The sequence below is a fragment of the Mya arenaria genome, chromosome 7 (genome assembly GCF_026914265.1).
Source record: "Mya arenaria isolate MELC-2E11 chromosome 7, ASM2691426v1".
Lineage (NCBI taxonomy): Eukaryota > Metazoa > Mollusca > Bivalvia > Myida > Myidae > Mya > Mya arenaria.
This window is the reverse complement of record NC_069128.1, coordinates 14,760,576-14,780,460: the sequence shown is the minus strand read 5'-3', so window position 1 is coordinate 14,780,460 and position 19,885 is coordinate 14,760,576. Positions and strand designations below refer to the sequence as shown.

The 19,885-nt window shown below is 34.4% G+C and overlaps 1 protein-coding gene across 7 annotated transcripts in view; it reads left to right on the top strand.

The window, feature by feature from the left end:
- Nucleotides 1-19,668, top strand: part of LOC128239984 (neurogenic locus notch homolog protein 1-like) — a 103,520-nt gene extending 83,852 nt beyond the window's left edge. For 5 of the 7 annotated variants that reach the window (XM_052956465.1, XM_052956462.1, XM_052956464.1 and 2 more), the window contains 11 exons: nucleotides 408-539; nucleotides 2,002-2,112; nucleotides 3,566-3,676; nucleotides 8,996-9,106; nucleotides 10,228-10,344; nucleotides 10,886-10,996; nucleotides 11,246-11,365; nucleotides 14,496-14,663; nucleotides 17,362-17,562; nucleotides 18,603-18,800; nucleotides 19,301-19,668. In XM_052956465.1, the coding sequence (XP_052812425.1) occupies nucleotides 408-539; nucleotides 2,002-2,112; nucleotides 3,566-3,676; nucleotides 8,996-9,106; nucleotides 10,228-10,344; nucleotides 10,886-10,996; nucleotides 11,246-11,365; nucleotides 14,496-14,663; nucleotides 17,362-17,562; nucleotides 18,603-18,800; nucleotides 19,301-19,593 (1,673 nt within the window). In that variant the 3' untranslated portion in view covers nucleotides 19,594-19,668. The remainder of the gene's footprint in view (nucleotides 1-407; nucleotides 540-2,001; nucleotides 2,113-3,565; nucleotides 3,677-8,995; nucleotides 9,107-10,227; nucleotides 10,345-10,885; nucleotides 10,997-11,245; nucleotides 11,366-14,495; nucleotides 14,664-17,361; nucleotides 17,563-18,602; nucleotides 18,801-19,300) is intronic. The other 2 variants (XM_052956461.1, XM_052956466.1) reach the window with 2 other exon arrangements.
- Nucleotides 19,669-19,885: the final 217 nt, after the last annotated feature.

The following is a 19,885-nucleotide window of genomic DNA, read 5'->3' as shown; positions in this document are numbered from 1 at the left end:
CTGGATGTCCGATATGAAGGGTTAGGTGCAGTTGTTTCCCCCTGAGTTTTTAACTGATCGTTGCTCCTGTGCCTAGTCATTGATATAAAAAGCAGCGTAGCTACAATAACAAAATATCATTCGACAGATTTGCCATCGATCGCAAACACTTCCATGGTTTATTGCATTTTGTTTCATTTTGCTATATTTAGAAACGAAATCATCAAAGAATTATTTAACAACATTTCATGAAAGTAAAATGCACATTTGAAACTATATTTAATGTTTCTAAACGGCCTTCAACAGTACAAAAGTTTTCAGATTATTATAAATAAACGTTACCAGTTGACATTTAAAATTAGATTGCTTTCACTATGCCAGTTATTTGCTTATTCTATTAACATGACGTCTTGTCCACATGACATCAGTTACCCCTTCAGTTGTTACGTCGCCTGATCCCTGCAAGCCAGATCCATGTATGCACGGGTCATGTCTTTCTAGCGGAAGCACATTCTACTGTCAATGTTCACAAGGGTACACGGGAACAACCTGCGCCACTGGTGGGTTATTATAGAACACAGGACTTACTACCTCACTTTATCGTAATATTCATTTTTGCATACACATGTAAACAGTTTGAATTATATATATATGTGTTAAATGAGTTGGTTGATGGATGTTAGCTTATTCATAAACAGTTTGTTATAACCTGGATGTCCGATATGAAGGGTTAGGTGCAGTTGTTTCCCCCTGAGTTTTAACTGATCGTTGCTCCTGTACCTAGTCATTGATATAACAAGCAGCGTAGTAACAAATAACAAAATATCATTCGACAGATTTGCAATCGATCGGAAACGCTTCCATTAACAAGAACATGCTGATGAAAGATTTTAAATCTAGGCCTAGTTGAAGAAGCACTTCATACATTTATTTTAATTTTAAATGCCTGTTGACCTCGTATCACTTTGGTATTTGGTTTCAATAGGTGAAATGTGACATGTAAAATATAAAAAAGCATACTATATTGCAAAAAGTACTTTTTAGTCCTTGAAATACTGCAACACAGGCCATTCATTGTCGATTTCAGAGGAAATTAAGAACAAAATAACAAATTGCAGTAACTTCACCAACAATGTATTTTAGAGTTGTTATTTCTTTCATTATTGTAATTAGTATCGAATACCATTTTGAATGAAAAACTCATTTCATGAGGTCGTCAAGCATCAAACTTTTAACATAATTTTTAACGGCGTAACAATTGTTAAGCTAATGTGTGCATCGGATACCTTAAATGACACTAAGGTTTTGATGTTTTATCAACAGCGACACAGACAATAAGTTAACAATAATTATAAAATTATGATAACAGTAAAAACGATTTAAAACCGAAAATCCATAATTTGCAAGGCCATGAGCGATCTAGATGTGCAGAAGCGACCTCATATGACCAGTATTTTTGGGACATTCTCCCTCGGCGAAGTGTCATTGTTGTCCGTAGGTGCGTTTTCCGCTGTATCTAAGGCAAAAAAGCCTCGAGCTACGCCAGTGGTTGAAATTCTTCTTCAGGCGTAAGCCGTATAGAAAATACCGCATTTGTATGATATATTTTGACCATGTCCTGGCCGCGATGTGTATATTCTCCACATGCGATATGTGTTTTTAAATAAAAAAATATAATAGACATATGAAAACATTGACTCATAGCATATGTTTTATGGCGGGCTTTTACAAAAAATGGGCCGCTGTGCACATACGATTTACATTTTAGATGAAATCTTCAAGTTTGTGAAGAAATGTTAACAGTTTGAACAATTGTTTACACCATGCAGTACGTTATTCTGATACAATACCTCAGCGATATTGATTGAAACAGATGAAAATGCCGAATCAAATAGTTCTCAATTGCATCTAAATCTTATCTTACTAAGACATATCCTGACGCATCCTTGATGTTGCCAACATTTCACCAAGTTTTGTCCTTGCACCAATCTATATCTTGCCCCTGCAACATTTATTTTTCAGGAACGGACCCCTGTAGTTCTAACCCCTGTGTTAACGGCGTTTGTTATCACAGTAACAATGACTTCACGTGTGTGTGCTCAAAGGGCTTCATTGGAAAGACCTGCAGTCAAAGTAAGCGCTAAATTCAATATTTCTTTATTTGTCATCTTTTGTTCTAAATTGAAAATATCGAATTTATATGTGGCATACTCTAAGTTTATCGGGTCATTTCAAATGTACGCAATCATTTTTATTGTTTACAAAACTTCAAATTGAATGTTCCTACGGTGTTTGATTCCTACGTAGTGGTCTCCCTTGACAAGCAGAGCCATTACGTTCTTTCAGCTTTGTGAGTAAGGTGTTGTATTTTGAAGAAGTGACTTATTCATACAATATTTTATTAGAGTACTATTTAATTTATGTTGTTTTCATGAGTAGCATTAGAAAAACAACATTTTCAATGAATGAATTTGATCATCATCAAGATCATTTATGCTTTAAGCGACTCGTTTAATATATAGTGTTCAATAATGCTTATATCGAAATTATTGATAAATAAATATATCTGATGCAATTTCAAATACTTTAAAAAGTTTTGTTTTTAATTGTGTTAATTTTTCACTGTGCAATGAAAACACGTTTGGAAAACAAAAAATGTGACGCACTCTGTGATTTTGGGTCCAGATGAGGTATCCTCGTTTTCATATTTGACGTCACGCAATTAACTTTTTTTTCCAATAAAAAATAATTTTAAAGCATTTTCTGTCTTTTGCTGAAGTGTCAGGTAAGAAATGCATGATATTCTCAAAAAAAATTGGGTTGGAAAAAGAATAAGCTTTGTGAATATGAAAATAACTCACTTTCGCCTAGATACCTCATTTGGGCCCAAGATCTCATGTTGTGTCACAAATGTTAGTTTGTATCCCAAAGTGTGTTCAAGCAAGTCTGTTTCGTATAATTAGGTTATTGCCTTGGTGCTGGCGGCCGTGGCTTAATCGTTTGTCGTACATCAACCTCGGCAATTATTCACCAAATGTTAACCAGGTTCAATGGAAATTGGTTTATACGGTACCAAAACAAATACGTCCCTGTAAAGCAATGTATATCAACCGAGTTTTAATAACTGGCGAATTATGGCCCTTGTTCGTCTGGAAAAAACAACAATAACAAACAAAAGACGAGCTTCGGCGTTCGCTGAGTGTTATTAGTCAACACATTAATGTAGCAAATTTATCGATTTTTAATGTCGTCATGTGTTTCTGATGTTTTAGCACTTCAAGCTAATAATAATTTTTTTTGGCTCGATTTGTGTATACATTTGACCGCTTTGTATATTTTTGGATCGAGTTATTCTCTCGACATTTGATATAAATAGTTCATAATTTTCCCGATATTTGATTATTTGTTTCGTTATGGTCGTTGTGGATTATATCATCTGAATGCTAGAATTATAATATGTTATTACATTTTGCTCCATAAAACTAACTTTTTAGATTATACTCAGATTCTGCTCAAAGGTTTTTAGAACTATTTCAAATCCTAATCATTGCAGTTATGTAAATTGAACATATGTTTGTTATTCAAGAGGCCGACCAATGCAGCAGCAGCCCATGCGTTCACGGAACATGTTTTTCAGGCCCGAACAGTCACGTGTGCCAGTGTGACCCAAACTACACTGGAACAAACTGCGACCAACGTATGTAATGATGTGTAACTTAGTCGGTAACACATGTTAAACAACTCCTAATTCTAGTTAAACCGGGTCTCTGCTGTGAACATTTATTTTGTAAGAGATAAATCTGAGATTAGCGGGAAGGGGTATGTAGATAGATCGATATCAACTCTGTTATGTGATCACGGATATAAGTATTTCGTAAATCATCTAAAAACGTAATGTCGGATTCCAGAATGGAAATTAAAAAAAAAAAACAGGATTGGTTTTGCGTATGTGTCAACATAAATATAACGATTATAAACATGCAGTGTGTCATTTATTCCCACTCATTCTGATATTGATATTGATAGAGCATCTTTGTATAACACGAAGAAAGACTAAAAGTTTCAGTGTCGGAGGTCTTTAAATGTATTTAACAAAAAATATTTAAACCATAGAAAATGGCAAATGGTACCGACAGTATCACCAACGAAGAATTTCAGACTGTTTAAGTAACCTCATGTCAGGTGTTGAATCTCGTGATAATGATAACTGTTATGACTTTGATGGTCAGTTTGATAGAGATTAAGAAAGTAATGTAACATTTGATTCTTGGGCATCTGGTGTTGTAATCCCAATCCATAAACAGGGTAATCAATCAGATCCTTATATCTACAGGGTAATAACTCTTACCGGCTGTTTTTGAAAAGTTTACTTTTATATAAAAAAGAATAAAAGCGTGGGCGGAGAAAAACAATGTATATACATATGATCAGTTTGGGTTTAAAAATAAGAACAGTACTGCGGACCATGTTTTTTTTTTAAATTTGCAAGCATTGATTTTAAAAGCAGTCTGAAAGGAAAAAAAAGTTGAACTATTGACTTATTGATTATAAAAAAGCTTACGATTGCATTGCTAAAAAAGGCTCTGGTAAAAATTTATAAAGTTGGGAATCGATGGTAGAGTTTTGGCCATAGTGAAATCAATGTATTATGAGGTGTGAAAGTTTATGTAATACACTTGGGAACATAATCAGATTTTTAATAGTAACATTGGCTCGTTTCAAGGGAAGATAACCTCGACGATATTTGTTTCTCTTTTCTTAAATGATATTGAAATACATTTACAAGAAAACCTGGACGTCGGTAGTAAAACTGATTATGTTTCAATTTATTTGCTGCTGAGTTCTCTAACTTTTTCTTTAACGTTTACCTAGATAAAACATAAGGTTGTGGTTTTCAGGAAAGGTTGAAGATTGGGGATTAAGGATAAAAAGCTTTATGATATCAAGGAAGTGGAAATTGTTAGCTCTTCCAATAATCTAAGAGTTGTGTTTACTAGTGGTGTTTCATTTCTGCAAGCTACAAAAAACTTTAAATGGAAATGGGTTGCGATCTCTTCATTTATTGATGGTGCTAGTGCGTTATATAAAAGCTGCAATAAGTGTAATGTTTCATATAGTTGACGCAAACATATAATTAGTGCTTAACTATGGTTCTGAAGTCTTGAGTTAAATTAATTCGGACGCGATAGAAAGAGACCACAAGTTCTGTAAATTGGTGTTGAATGTGAAGCAGTCCACAAATATTTTGGCTTTAAATTATGGAAAGTTAGGCAAGTTCCCTTTGTATGGTGACTGGTGAAATATTTCTTAAAACCTCTTTTAGTGAAGCAAGATAACTGAATCGTAAATGCTATATAACAGTCTTAAATTTATAGTGTTGAGAATAATTCGAAAAATTGCTAAGGAGATTCTCCAACCATCTGGTCTTTATGAAGTATGGTTATATAATGGGTGAATTTAATATGTATACATATCCAAATAATATTCTAAGTCTAGCTCAGAATACCGGAACACTTAGTTAATATAGATACCAATCGCCATGTCAGCGATATATTGTTACAGCTTCTGAGTTTGTATTTACATAGTCACAATCATGTTGGTTTTAATAAATTACAGCGTATGATGCTTGAATATTAAGTTATAGTCACTGAGTTCAACGTAACCTGGGAGTAACATATATTATGAATTACTCCTTTAAGTTCCGAAATATAAGTCAGCTCATCATAACTAAACTATAAGCATCCTCGGTTGTTAACATTGACAATTGTATCAGAAACTCTGCCTCCATCATTTTGAAGAGCTGATTTCTAGTTTAATTAAAGCCAATAAGGAAAATTCGTGTACTGCACTAAAACTTCCATATTTTAGGCTATAGTGAAATATGAATGAAATACAGTCGAGATGGTTTAAGGCAATTGCATATTATAAGACATTATATTCGCAACGGTGCAATTCAATATGCACTTTTTAACCTTTCATAAGCCACAAAGACCAATACATGTATAGTTGCAATTGTGTCATTAACAGAGATTGAATGCATATGACACACCTGAAATCGTGACAAAAGTTCAAATTCATGTTGACCTTTTCTAAAATTGCCTTACAGTTATTTTATAGTATGTCTATGTTACGTTATCTTTAATGTCATTGTAACATAATAAGACAATGAATTAACTTGAACAGTGGAATGGTTATGTCTCATATCTAGGCAAAATCCGTTTTATATTGAATATTGTTATATTTCATTCAGTTAAATATCACTGACAAATGTTATAGTTTTATTGTTTTCCATTCATAAACGATATACTAGAAAATAAAAGACGTTTAACTGAAATAAAATCTCATTTTCTTTTTTTAATTGTCAGAAATAATATATTTCGATACCATACATTACTAAAGTGCAAACTGCAAAAACACTATGCCTCCCAATGTGTTCAAGAATTTACCAAAATAGGCGAAAAGGCACTTTAAACCTTTAAAAACATTGTATAGGCATTTCAACATCAATTAAAAAAACTGATGAATTTGCAAGTCGAGATGGTTTTTGTAAGTATAGTTGCGTAGTCGACATAAAATATTTAAGCGTTTATAAAACCTTAGGGTCAGCGCCTTATCACTTCTATAAACGTTTCACTCATGTGCATGACCTTATTGTCCTACACTCGTGTGACAGACAGACGTCATAGTCATTGCTTATCATGTCATAGACACTATTAAGGTTGCAATTCACTGAAAGGTACATCCAACTTTATATCTGTAATTTTTGTAAGAAAATCGCGCTTGAAAATTGTTCTCCACTTAGCAAATTAAAAACGTTTTATTTATGAAAAGATTACGATGTTCAGTGTTTCGCTTTATACATGTTAGTGCGCGCAAAACCGCAAATTAATATATCATCATGTTAATAAAACACAACTAATAGATGAACGCTGTGTTTATAGTAACCGATGTGCATGTGTGAACATAGGCCTTCGATTTACACAATTCGTTAGCTATTTAGTTTCTAATATATAATCTGATCATCGTACAAACGAGCGCGCGACTAAGTATCGTTAAGTTTTTAGTTTAAGATTTGTTAATGTTACTAAGCGAATTGAAAAAGATATATTTGCAAGATCGAAACACTTCCATTAAACTGCTGAATGACGCGATCAAATTACGAAAATTCTTTAGAAGTAAGTAATATTCGTACATAACTTTTCAATTGGAAAAACCGACCGTGCAATACGAATGTCGATTAGATGGTCCCTTTTGCATAGAATGCCCTTATGTTTTTTTTATCTTAAATAGTCAGAAGAATATACTTTGGTTAAGGCTAAGTAAGGCACATCAGTTTTAGTTGTTATACTATTCAGTCCTGAAAACAATCATAATTATCTCGGAGATTAAATACTTTTTGTTGGATCAGAACTTTGCAACAAAATAATACCAAAATGTTAAAACAAATCGAGTCGGAGACCGGGTTCGAGCCGGTGTCGCCAAAATTGCAGTCCAGTGAAGTATCCACTGTGCTACGAAGGCTTACCCAATACCGACGGAATATATAAGCTAACCTAACTTGGTAATAACACGTGATAACATCGACTAGCCAATCACGCGTAAGAATGTATTCTACTAAGTATACATACCTAGTAAAAATAATAATGTAAAAATACGAAATAAATGCGAAACATTAATTAATTGTAAATTATGTGGTACTTTTGTTAGTTAGTTTCAATGCATTGTACACATCAATACCAAGTTTATGTCAGTTTTCGACAATTTTCTCTTTTTTTCGCTATTTCATCATGCATATACATATACAAGGTGTATAGCCCCTTTAAAGTATTGGCCGTTTGCAAAAGATAGTTAGGTAAATTATTAAGTAGTGGATAACCATTTAACCATATGGTTAGAAATAATGTATTCATATCTGTATTAATAGTTTCTAAATTCAATAGCAAATTGTATCCAGCCATAGATAAAATGCTTTGTTAAAACAAAAACTTCTCAATTATGATGATAGTAAGTAAACAATTTGAACGAGGCACATGTTAAAATAATAAAGATTTTAAACTGTGTTCAAAAACCTATTTGCGAATATCAATGACTGTGGGAAACCGAAAGAGCCTGAAAAACGGCGATAAAAATGATCTGTCTAGTAGAATTAAACAAGACTTATACAAGAAATGGCCCTCATAAATTCGTCTTTAATCTTGTCTCAGTACACGGTGGTATTTCAAGTCAATATTATGAAAGTGTTTAAAGACCACGTATACCCATATTTCAATGTTTATTTCTATAATTTTTATAAATATTCAGCTTTTCATCGTCGACAACCATGGTTCTTTATTCCGATACACTTCATAAAAAAACGTGGAACAATTTACTAAAAAAATCTCGTTAAAGGCAGGACAGTGTACTCTTTTTCCAACGAATTCGCATGTTACAAGGATATATTATTCAATAACCATATAATGTCAATAGCCTCTATAGACGAGTGGTCTTGATCTAAGTTATGTTAAGGTTTGTTGTGGTGAAAAGGCGGACCGGGCTTATTTTTAGCTTTCGCTATAATATTTTTTCTACTGGGAAATTTGAGTATGATTGTCTGTGCATATATCCGCATTAAGTACCTTGTGGGACCAAATAAAACAGCCTCATTTATAATTCATTATTACGAGGGTTTTTCTAGCCAAATTGCCCACGTTGTACAACGAAGGATAGCTTAGTAGTGAATCGGGGGTATCCGAATATGACAGATAAAATACCTGTTACAATATTCGTTCTTATAAATATTCAGAAACTTGATATCCGTATATGAATATATAAATACAGTGTACTGCTATTTTAGTCCGAAGGTTTAATTCTGTTGGTATTTATGAACAAGACGGAATAAACGCTGATGATAAATACAATATTTTTAGGTACACAGTTTCAGAAATAGTTGCATTATTGGTGTCATCATTTTTCTCGAAAAGCAATATATTATTAAATTTTGTCAGTTACTGTTATCTTGTAAACTATTTGACCTCAGATATGGACGCATGCAGCAGCCACCCATGTGTCCACGGAATGTGTTCTTTGAGCTCCTCTGGTTACGTGTGTAGTTGCCTGAGTGGATTTACGGGGCTAAACTGTGACACGCGTAAGCACATTTATGTTCAATTGAATTAAACTTCGTAACATTAATTGTGATACGTTGTGGTTGTCATTCATGTTGTTCACTATCTTAAAAAGAGTGCCAGCACAAGTGCAAGAATTTAGATATTTCCTTTGCACTCACATGTTTTATTGAAAAACTTATATATAATATATAAAAATATTTTCGAATTATTTTTTGCGGTAAGTTCGTCACTACGATTGAAACCAAAGGTATAACAATTTCAACTATATCACTCACTTTCATTACAGATAATGATCCATGCGAGTAGTGTCCGTAACTTTCATTACAGCTAATGATCCATGCGAGTATTGTCCGTAACATTCATTACAGCTAATGATCCATGCGTGTATTGTCCGTAACTTTCATTACAGCTAATGATCCATGCGAGTATTGTCCGTAACTTTCATTACAGCTAACGATCCATGCGAGTATTGTCCATAACTTTCATTACAGCTAACGTTCTATGCGAGTATTGTCCGTAACTTCCATTACAGCTAACGATCCATGCGAGTATTGTCCGTAACTTTCATTACAGCCATTGAACAATGTTCGAATACTCAATCACCATCATAACAGCTATTGGTTCATGTATTTTTACTCATTCACTTCCATCACAATAATTAGCTTTATTTGTTCAGTGTCTTGCACTAACATTCAAACTATTGTTACATGATATTCCACTCCATCAATATCGTTACAGCAATTGGTTCTCCTCCATTACAACCATAACATCAATTGGTACATTTGTTTGTCTACTACATTACCACCATTACAACTATTGTTAAATGTACTTCTACTCTATCACTACCATTTCAGCTATTTGTACATGCTTAATCCGATTTACTCCATCACTACCTTACTGTTATTGGTACGTGTAGTTACCATTACAACTATTGGAACATGATATACTACTCCATCACAACCACTATATTGTGGTACATGTAATACTACAACATCACTGCAATAACAGCTATTGGTGCATGTTATTCTACTCCATCACTAACATTCACCGATGTGATTCTAATCTACCTTCTCAATTACATCTATTGACCGGTGTGATTCTACTCTACCACTTTGATTTTAATTCTGCACGTTTATTGCAGCTATTGGTCCATGTGATTCTAGTCCATGTCGACACGGATCTTGCCTAAGTAACGGCCATGATTATGTTTGCCAGTGTCAAACAGGGTGGACTGGAAAAGATTGTGACGTGTATATGCGTATGTACACGTTATATTTTACGTTAATAAGAAGCTGTCACGTAGATATGAACCAATGTATTTTGTAATGGACAATCAGTTTTCATTTATATAAATTTAAAAAAAAACAATGATTAAAATGTATTGAACCTTAACCATAATGTATACAAACGGTCGCGCAGAAAATGATGGATTTGAAAATTCACACTCAAGTATATTTTGATTATATAACCGTTTTATTTAAAAAAGATAAAATCCAAACGGATGATTTGACAGCTTTCAAAGATTCTCCGTTAAATCTTTACAATATTTAAAATGTTGTTATGGAAAGAATGGATATGGTATACATAATAATCATTATTCATCAGATCCTAAAGTAATTATGTCCTTCTATTTCATTGTATAGTTTTAAATTAAAGGGGGTTAGAATGATCAAATACACTTTAACTTTGAACGATATATATATTCATGATCAGACGCTATGTGCAATCTTTATTTGTTGAAAAATGCATCATAAACATAGACCTACACTAACCTGATATAATACTTTTCCACATATTAGCTACAGATCCCTGCTATGCGAACCCTTGTGTCCATGGATTGTGTTTCAGTAGCTCTTCTAGCTACTTTTGTAAATGTCCAGCAGGATTTACCGGGCAGAATTGTGATCAACGTAAGTAAACGTTTAAATCTAGGAAAACATTTCACAAAAAATCTACTTGCCAACTTACTGACTTGTATCTCTCCTCTCTGGGCAATTTCCTATGGCTCTTGAGTATGTACTAACTAAGTATTGCATATCAGCCAAATTGGGGTAATTTGCAAGATTATATAAAGAAGAAGTAAAAACATCAATTACTAACCTTGAGTTATTCGTTATACACTAATAGCACGTTGTAATAGAGTATAACTTATTTTTTAGCTGACAATCCATGCATACCGGATCCATGTAACGGCCATGGTAACTGTGCGCGGTCATCCGGAGGGAGTGGATACGCATGTACTTGTTTCTATGGATACACTGGATTAACCTGTGCTGCAGGTGCTTAAGTTTTTAATAATTAATTATATTTTTATAATTGAATTAGTACTACAGTTAACTTATACATAGCGGTACAAGTTTGTCTAGAACTTGTACTTTTTAATAACTGTAATTTCAAATAACCATATGTCTTATGGCGGGTAATGATGTTTATATATTATATACGTAATATAGAGCATGCAAACTATAGCAATGTTTTATTTTTTAACATAGAATATTTATATCGAAATCACGAAAACAAAATACACAAATACGAAATACCTACTAAACTCTGTCATACTACTTTCGAGCTACTGTTTGTTTCTGATAAAAGTTTTTTAAGAAGTGTTTCTTATGATTACTTTTAGAAGAAACAATAACATTTACCAAACGTCTAATGAATTCATTTGCGGTAGGTATACATCAGTTCTAAACAAGCTCAGATAGTCTTTGCTGGCAAGAAGAATATAAAGGAAACAATTAGTACAGCGAAATTATCTATTTATGAAATAAATTACATCGTTACTTTAAATAAACTTATATCTACGTACATTTCTACTCACATTTTCGTCTGTTAATACATATAGACACCCAAATATATTCCCAGTTTTTATTCAATTACACCATGTTTGTTTCCATTATCAATGTATGGATGTGCTATGAATATACAGAAATATCATTAAAGTTGCTCGAATGTATGCGGTACATCTAGACCGGTTCGTTTAACTGGTGGAGCACACGACTTGCGAGAAGATAGTTCCAGGTTAACTCATTGGATTGGCGGTATACTAAGTATTGAACACAGGGCATTACAATAAAAAACGCCAGGAACGTGATATATATTATGGGGTTATCTCGTTTTCCAGTTAAAGAAACCAGACACATATAGTATTGCGCTCCAGTCTGGTGAACGGAGCTGGTGGCTACAAACACTATTCGGCTTCATACCTGGTATCTGCGTTGGCCTCAGAGCACTGCGATATGTGTGCTGGCAAGGGTCCAAGTAGCCAGAAACATAGAGCATTGCGTTCTTGTTGAACATAGCTGTTGGCTTGCAAATCCAGGAGCCATATACTTGGTATATTCGCTAGTCACTGAGCACTGCGATATGTGTGCTGACAAGGGTCCAAGTAGCCAGAAACATAGAGCATTGCGTTCTTGTCTGTTGAACATAGCTGGTGGCTGGTGGCTTGGAACTCCAGGAGCCATATACTTGGTATATTCGCTAGTCACAGAGCATTGCGGCCTGTGTGCTGACAATGGTTCAGGTATTTTGCATCGCCAATATGCAATATCCAATAAGAGAATAGAAGAGAAGGCTATTCATAATGTAAGTGATTGAAGTTTATTTGAACCGCTGAGTAATGTTTGAACCCTTTCTTTACTTACCAATCATTTATTATCATTTGTTCAATAAGAAATAGCCTGAGACTTTTTTTTAAATACGAGCGATCTATATAGTCTTTACCAAACCGATCAAAGATTCAGCTGGCCCGTTACAAAATTTGAGGCTCGAAAGGGACACCATTAAAAATGTATCACACTTTATCACAGCCAAGACCTGCATAAACCTGAAAGACCTGCATAAAGAGTGAGAGACGATGGCCAGCGAAAATTAAACATTAAATCGGATGATGCAAATCCTACAACTGGAGAAAGAAACAGCGATGGCACAACGGATTTTGTCCAGTGACAGACTTGTAACTTCTTCGCCTAAAGTCAAGGGGCTTAATTTGGCCACAAGATGTGATGTAGGTATGCAAACACCTGCTAGGACGGACTTTGCCATTGATGCGACAGTTGAAAACTGAGCATGAGAAGACGAAACTGGGGTCGGTTCTGATTAAGTGATCAAAATTCAAAAGCTGTTGACTTATCAGGGCCTTTTAGTGCTGGACGCGCAGGCAGTGTTCCGACAAAGGTACAGTCATGAAGATGATTATCAGGCACGTTTTAAAGATTATGGCTGTAACACGATTCAAAAGGGAATTTATTTGTCAGTGTCATTGCGAGGAAAGGCCTAAATTACAATTAGGCCACCTAAACTAATTGTTTTACAAGGAAAAACTGCTAGCTTGTCATGATATTTTCGCTCCTCAGACCCAGACTGAACTATATACAGGTCAGCTGAAGGACATGTGTCAGAAAACAGCGTCGATGACTGTGCTAGGGCATAATATTGGTTGAAAATTACAAGTTACAAATTTAGCATATCCAAGCTCACCGGTAGATGTGTGGGTGTCTTTGGAAAAGGAGCAGTTTGTGGATGCTCTTGTATAACCAGATTTGCGATTCAAAATAAAAGCAGCAGTAAATTTGAATGACACAGCGTTTCATGTCTCAGAGCTTGAGGCTTTCTACAGGGCTGAAAGAAAGAGCCAGGGTGTAATTCAGCCTCGCCGCAAACGAAAGACCGCAAAGTATACCGATGTGAAGGACCTTATGAAGAAAATGCAGGAAATGTAAAGCACTATCGATCATTTATCAACAGAAAGGTAAAGACTTCGGCAGCCTTAGTCAAATAACGGCGAATTCCAAAACAGGAGTCCTAGCAGAACCAATGAAAGAAGATGTTTTGAATATGGGTCGAGGTCAATTTGAGTTATCACGAACGAAAAGCTGCTTAATCCAAGAAATAAATTGTCTGGCATGTTTGCAACAAGATAACTGAATGTCTGTACTTTTGAAAGTTTAGTTGATACAAGGCTAACGCTCACCTTGATATCAGATAAACTATGATAGGTAGAAACCATATGCTGATGGAATTCTCAGACCCAATTATTTCGGCTTGAGGAAACAATATGTCTGTTGTTTACGGTACCGACATTAATCTGGAGTAAGGACTTATCAAATGTCTAATGAGAGCTCCAGTTACTGAAATATATTTAGGTATGATATTTGGATTTAATGTAAGTACCGGAAGTAACGGTTGTATTGAATTGGAAATACTTAGATTTTATAAGAAAGCAATTCCATGTTTAATTTTATTGGAAAAATAGGTTGGTTTAGCATGTATTTGACATAAAATAGTGCTAACTGGTACAACAATATTAAATCTGCAAATGTTATTGTAGACTCTGTTAATATAGTTATACGCACAAGACAAATCACGTGATACCACTAGGTTTCTTATTCATATGTTACATTTCAGGCTTCGGTGGCCCCGGAATTCTCTCTCCAGGCGACTGCGTTGTAAGTCCATGGGGACAGTGGTCTGCGGTGGCTGGATTCGGATCACAGGATAGACAGAGGGTCGTTGTCAAACAGCCATCACCAGGGGGCAAACAATGCCCTCCATTGTCGGAAAGTAGACACACCAGTGCGTATGCCATTCCATAATTTAGTTGATTCAATTTTGATTAAGCGTTATTTAAGAAACGCAAACAAGAAAATTGAAACAAGCTTTATAAGGATTATATTATTAAAATTACGCGTTCAAAGATAGATTACATGCTGCCACGATTCCAAATCACGGCAAAGTCTGTCCCTCCGACATTGTTTTTCCCTCCGTCGTCTAAAACTCCCATTTCTTTGACGAGCTCGGTAGCTCAACTCATACTTGATAAATTATTAATACTATAGCTTGACTCTTACGTGTTTTTAGTTTTAAACTCTGAAAAGAGGCTTTCATTTCAGATGATGATATTATTTTAATAAACTAAGGTGCATTACTAATAGGTGAAATTTTACAACGAAAAACAGTCAATGATTGACGCAAACTTTGGTAAGATCTTGTATACTTGCGATTTGTTTACGGGCCTTCAAAAGGGCAAAATACCTTAGCGTAACATGTAAAATGTCATTTGTAATTAAGATTAAAGGTTCAATATTTAGCATGCATAATCTAGACATCCTTTGCGACATGAGTAGGTGTAACACTAAAATGCGCACATTTTACAGAAGAAGATTTGATCACGTTTTTAATTAAAAGCAATTACATTCTTTCAAAAATGAATATATTTTCTTGTTCAAATATTCTACACGACCCCATCAGCAATGTCGAGCGGTGATTGCTTCTATTTTAAAAAGTATATTTGCCATTTTGTAATCAGGAAATGAATGAAATCCACTTTTTTACCATTTGTTTGTATTATTTTTTATTGTTGTTGTATTCTTTTTGAAATATATCATTAACAAAACACAAAGATTGAGATGTTTAAATAAAATCTTCTTTCGTAAAAATTGGTCAAATCATTTTATTATTGCATTACATGTCACAAAGGACGTATGTTTTACTCCAGAAAAAGAGTGATCCTGAAAAGGAAATGATACGTAAATAGTTGAACGATATATTTTTTGTTTTGCGTCCACACTTCTTTTTTGTACTAAGGAAGGCACTTTGCTATTCAAGTATGCCTATATAATAGCTGTCTAAAAACATTAATCGCATATTTTATGTGCAGTAAAATAATGCATGCGAGAATTATATTGTAGTCGTTTCAGTTCAAATTTTCACTTTATTTTTGCAAATAAAGATATCGTTAGTCCTAAATATGTGTTAATGGATGCACATTTTTAAATGCATGCTCACACTTAATGTTCACGGTAGACAAAACCACAGGCAGTTTATGCAAACATTGGTAAAGTGTCAAGGCAAAATTGTAAGTAGGGTTTAATGGTCTGCAGCTGTTATTCATAAAAAATGATAGATAAAAATTATTTCTTAAAAAGAAACATATTTGTAAACATAAGGGTCAGTTTGGTTTCATGCTCAAATTTGCACAAAACCCCTATTTAAAATTACCGATAGATTTTTTTTTCGAATAACATAATTCTAGACTTATAGAAGGCAATAAAATTGAACGAAATTGGTGTACAACATTAAAGAAATTTGGTAAGAAATCCGCCGTTGTCTACGTGTTAACATTCAAGTCTCGTTTTAGAACCAAACGGCCTTTAATATCATATGGCTATATTATAAAGTGTCCATAAACTATAAAAAAATACTGTTTATTTATTTCTCGATGAAGGTCGTTCAAAAAAAACGTGTTAATATTTAATATCATGGTAAGAGGCTACAGAGTAACCGCCTTCGCTGGTTACACGAGGGTCGATTTAAGGTCAGCTTGCATAAGTGAATAACACGTTTCCTCGATACCTAAATTGCTTTGTCGGAGGAAAATTAAGCGTCGTTAATGTCGCTTTAAGCACCTCACCAAGTAACGGTTTTTTGCTCGTTTGTGTCTTTATTGGTTATAAATCGCCAATTATGAAATTTGATTGTATCTGAATCGAGGCGCTCAGGGCCGACCCTTTGCTTTGACGCATTGCAGATCAACACACATATTCAATTCTGACACATAAGTCATGGTATTTATTCAAGGTAATTCAATTGATTTGAACCTTTTCTCGCAAAAGTTTCTTGAATGCTTTTTGTCATCAGACATTAATATATCCACCCACTTAAACATTCCCCCTAGTTTCTCAGCACTTGTTTACGTTTTAATTATTTGTCCACAACGCCTGCTCCTTTAGTGAACGAGTGTAGTAAATAACGACGTTTTAAGTACACGTTTACTTGGAGAAGGTAGCCTTTCTCGATATACTAGGTGTAATCGATATGCATGTACTTCAGAACGAATGACCATGTTTCGAGCACCACATGTCTTTCCACTTCTAAGCCTTGTTTCAAGCTACTCTCTCATGGTTAAAACAGTGGATTATTTCAGCAAGAACAATTATTCATAAATAATAACACCAAACGCTTGTCAAAATAACCATCAATGTATGAGATGATAACACATCTTTATCACGTCTCGTTACAATCATTCACAATTGTGGATCAACTTCAAGTTTAAACATTTAATTTCCTTCACCCTTTTTCCGCATCTATGTTTGTGTGAGCTATAAATCAATAATTCATGGCAGAGTCGAATTTTGATGTTATTTCCAAAACTTAGGTACCACAACGATATCGTTTTGTATAGTTAGATAACGTTATTCTTGTTTAAATAAAAATTTCGTAAAGGAAACGCTTATAAAAACGTTTAAGTCAAACTACTTATAACCTCATTCAGACCAGTCCTGTGGCCCCAACTGTCAAGCAACAAACCTGGTGTCCAACTTTATGACGCCTACTGGATTAGGCTCGACAGGTTATGGAAAACTACGGGACCTGCTTATTATTCTTGACTCTTCTGGAAGTATCGGACCATCTGACTTTGACAATGCTAAAACACAGCTCAGTCGCCTCGTCGGAATGTTTTGTCCTACTCCTGGTGAGATATTTCTTTTTTTTTTGTTTGTGATCTATTCGTTTGTGTCACTGTGACCTTCAACACTCATTTGACAGTTTTCAAGTTAATAAAGTTGACAAGTGAATAAAAATGAAAATTATCAACTTTGTTGTTAAAACTGTGTCTGTTTTTTTTTTTACTGTTCGAGCTAATCTAATTTGATGGTTGAAATGTGAAATGGTTCAAGTGTCCAGGAATAATAATAATAAGAAATTTCAATTTAAGAAAGTATTCTACTTTCGTTTTTCTAGCTAAAAATCAATTTTAAGAGATTGCAAGTATATTTAAATGAACATATTTTTTATGCAAACACCACTTATAATACTTATAATATGTTGGTGAATGCACATAGGGTTAGTATTGTAATGATTGTTGAATAAGGCATGTGTCGGCGTGCATAGGCAGAATATGAAGATTGTTCTAGTCCCTGTTAGGCTTTGACATTGTGCCTTTAAAGCTGCACTCTCACAGATATTCCGTTTTGACAACTTTTCTTATTTTTTGTTTTGGAAAGAGCAAATTTTTGCGTAAATATCTGCAAACCGATGATAAAAGATTGATGACAAAAGATCGGATCGCAGATTTTCATATTTCCGTACGAAAATTAATGTTTTATGGCTTAAACCATTACTGACGGTTTAAGAAAAATGCATAAAACATCAATTTTTTTAACTTAGTTTATATAGATATCGATCTATTTTTGTCAGCAGACTTATATACCTGGTTTCCATGCATTTTTGCAAAAAATGGCTCGTTCTAAGACAAAAAAAGAAAAAAAAAGTTGTCAAAACGTTCAATCTGTGAGAGTGCAGCTTTCAACAGGGCCAACTTAATTTGTTTGTGCCTGTAGTTGCTATCATTTAATTACTAAATAAAAATATATGCACCTTATGATTGACTATCATAATTGATGATTGCAAAAATTGTTAAAACCATAATGGTACTGTCCGAACTTTCTTCAATATCATCTACATTAATCATAGGTACCAGGCAACAACGTTCGTTATGTTTATCACTTTCAGATCCATTTGCCGGAGATCACCAGAAGGCAGCTTTGCTCGTATTTGATCATGGAGTTGATGAAATATTTGATTTTGACGATATGCACGATACAAATGAAGTACAGGCAAAGATTCGCAGTGTTTTTTACCATGGTGGTGGAACTCGTACAGATTTTGCTTTAGAGTATGCCAGAACTCATATGCTTACTGCCACTAAAGGTACGGTTTGTGCAAAGGTATGCAAATATTGTGAGGACATGCATTTGTTATTTGTTCATAGATAAAAAACAATATTTTAGTTGCATGTTTTTTTTTAAGTTTTACATTAAAGAAACAGTTGATGAGGATTTAGTATTAACAATGATAATACACATTCGTGTTTTACCTTTCCCGTCTCTGTAATTTTATCTGGAGTATACTAATTCTAACCAAAGTGTACAATTTTAGACATGTGTATGCAATTCTCTATGAAATAATTTTACATTGAGTTTGGTCGAACTTAAACTGGTCAGGTATTTTCTATGATGCAATGAATTTAATGTTATTGCATGTGTATAAACGTTATATCATGTTAAACATGTGTTGCATGAAAACTATCAATAAAAACTCGACACCATTACGCTTACAATCATCATTGAAATTAGGATACGCAATAAGGCGTTGTCAAATATCGAAAATATGTATGCTATGTCAATATAATGATGTGTATCCTTAAACAGGAATGCGCTTTCGTGCAGACGTCACGCAAGAGATTCTTTTGATCACTGATGGTTTGTCAAACGTCCCAGCTGAAACGTTAAAAGAGGCATACCAGTTGCAACAATATGCCAAGGTCTACGCTCTTGCCATTGGTGTCAGGACCCCGGATGGACAGAATGAGATAACCAACTGCGCCTCGTCACCTCCGAGTCGGCACATATTCAGTATCCCAGGCTTTGACGACCTTAAAACACTCGTTGATGAGATTCAAAGGCAGCTTCAAAATACCCAGTGTGCTCGATTTCAGTATTGATTCTTGGTGTGTCTGTATTATATATCTTAGTACATTGTACCAAGGTGACCTGGATAAATAAACATGTTCAATATTGTTGCCGTCTGTACAGACCCATTTGGATAAAACTGGGAGACGAATTTCCCATATCCATTTAGATGATTTTCCGCCGTTTCCCATGGTCACGTCCTAATTTAGGTACTGATTGTAAGAACTATTTCGTAGAATTAAGGATTCATCAGAGGTGCGATTCAGACAGGCGGATGCTATGATTTCTCTGAAGTCTATACACTCACTCCTGCATAATATGTAA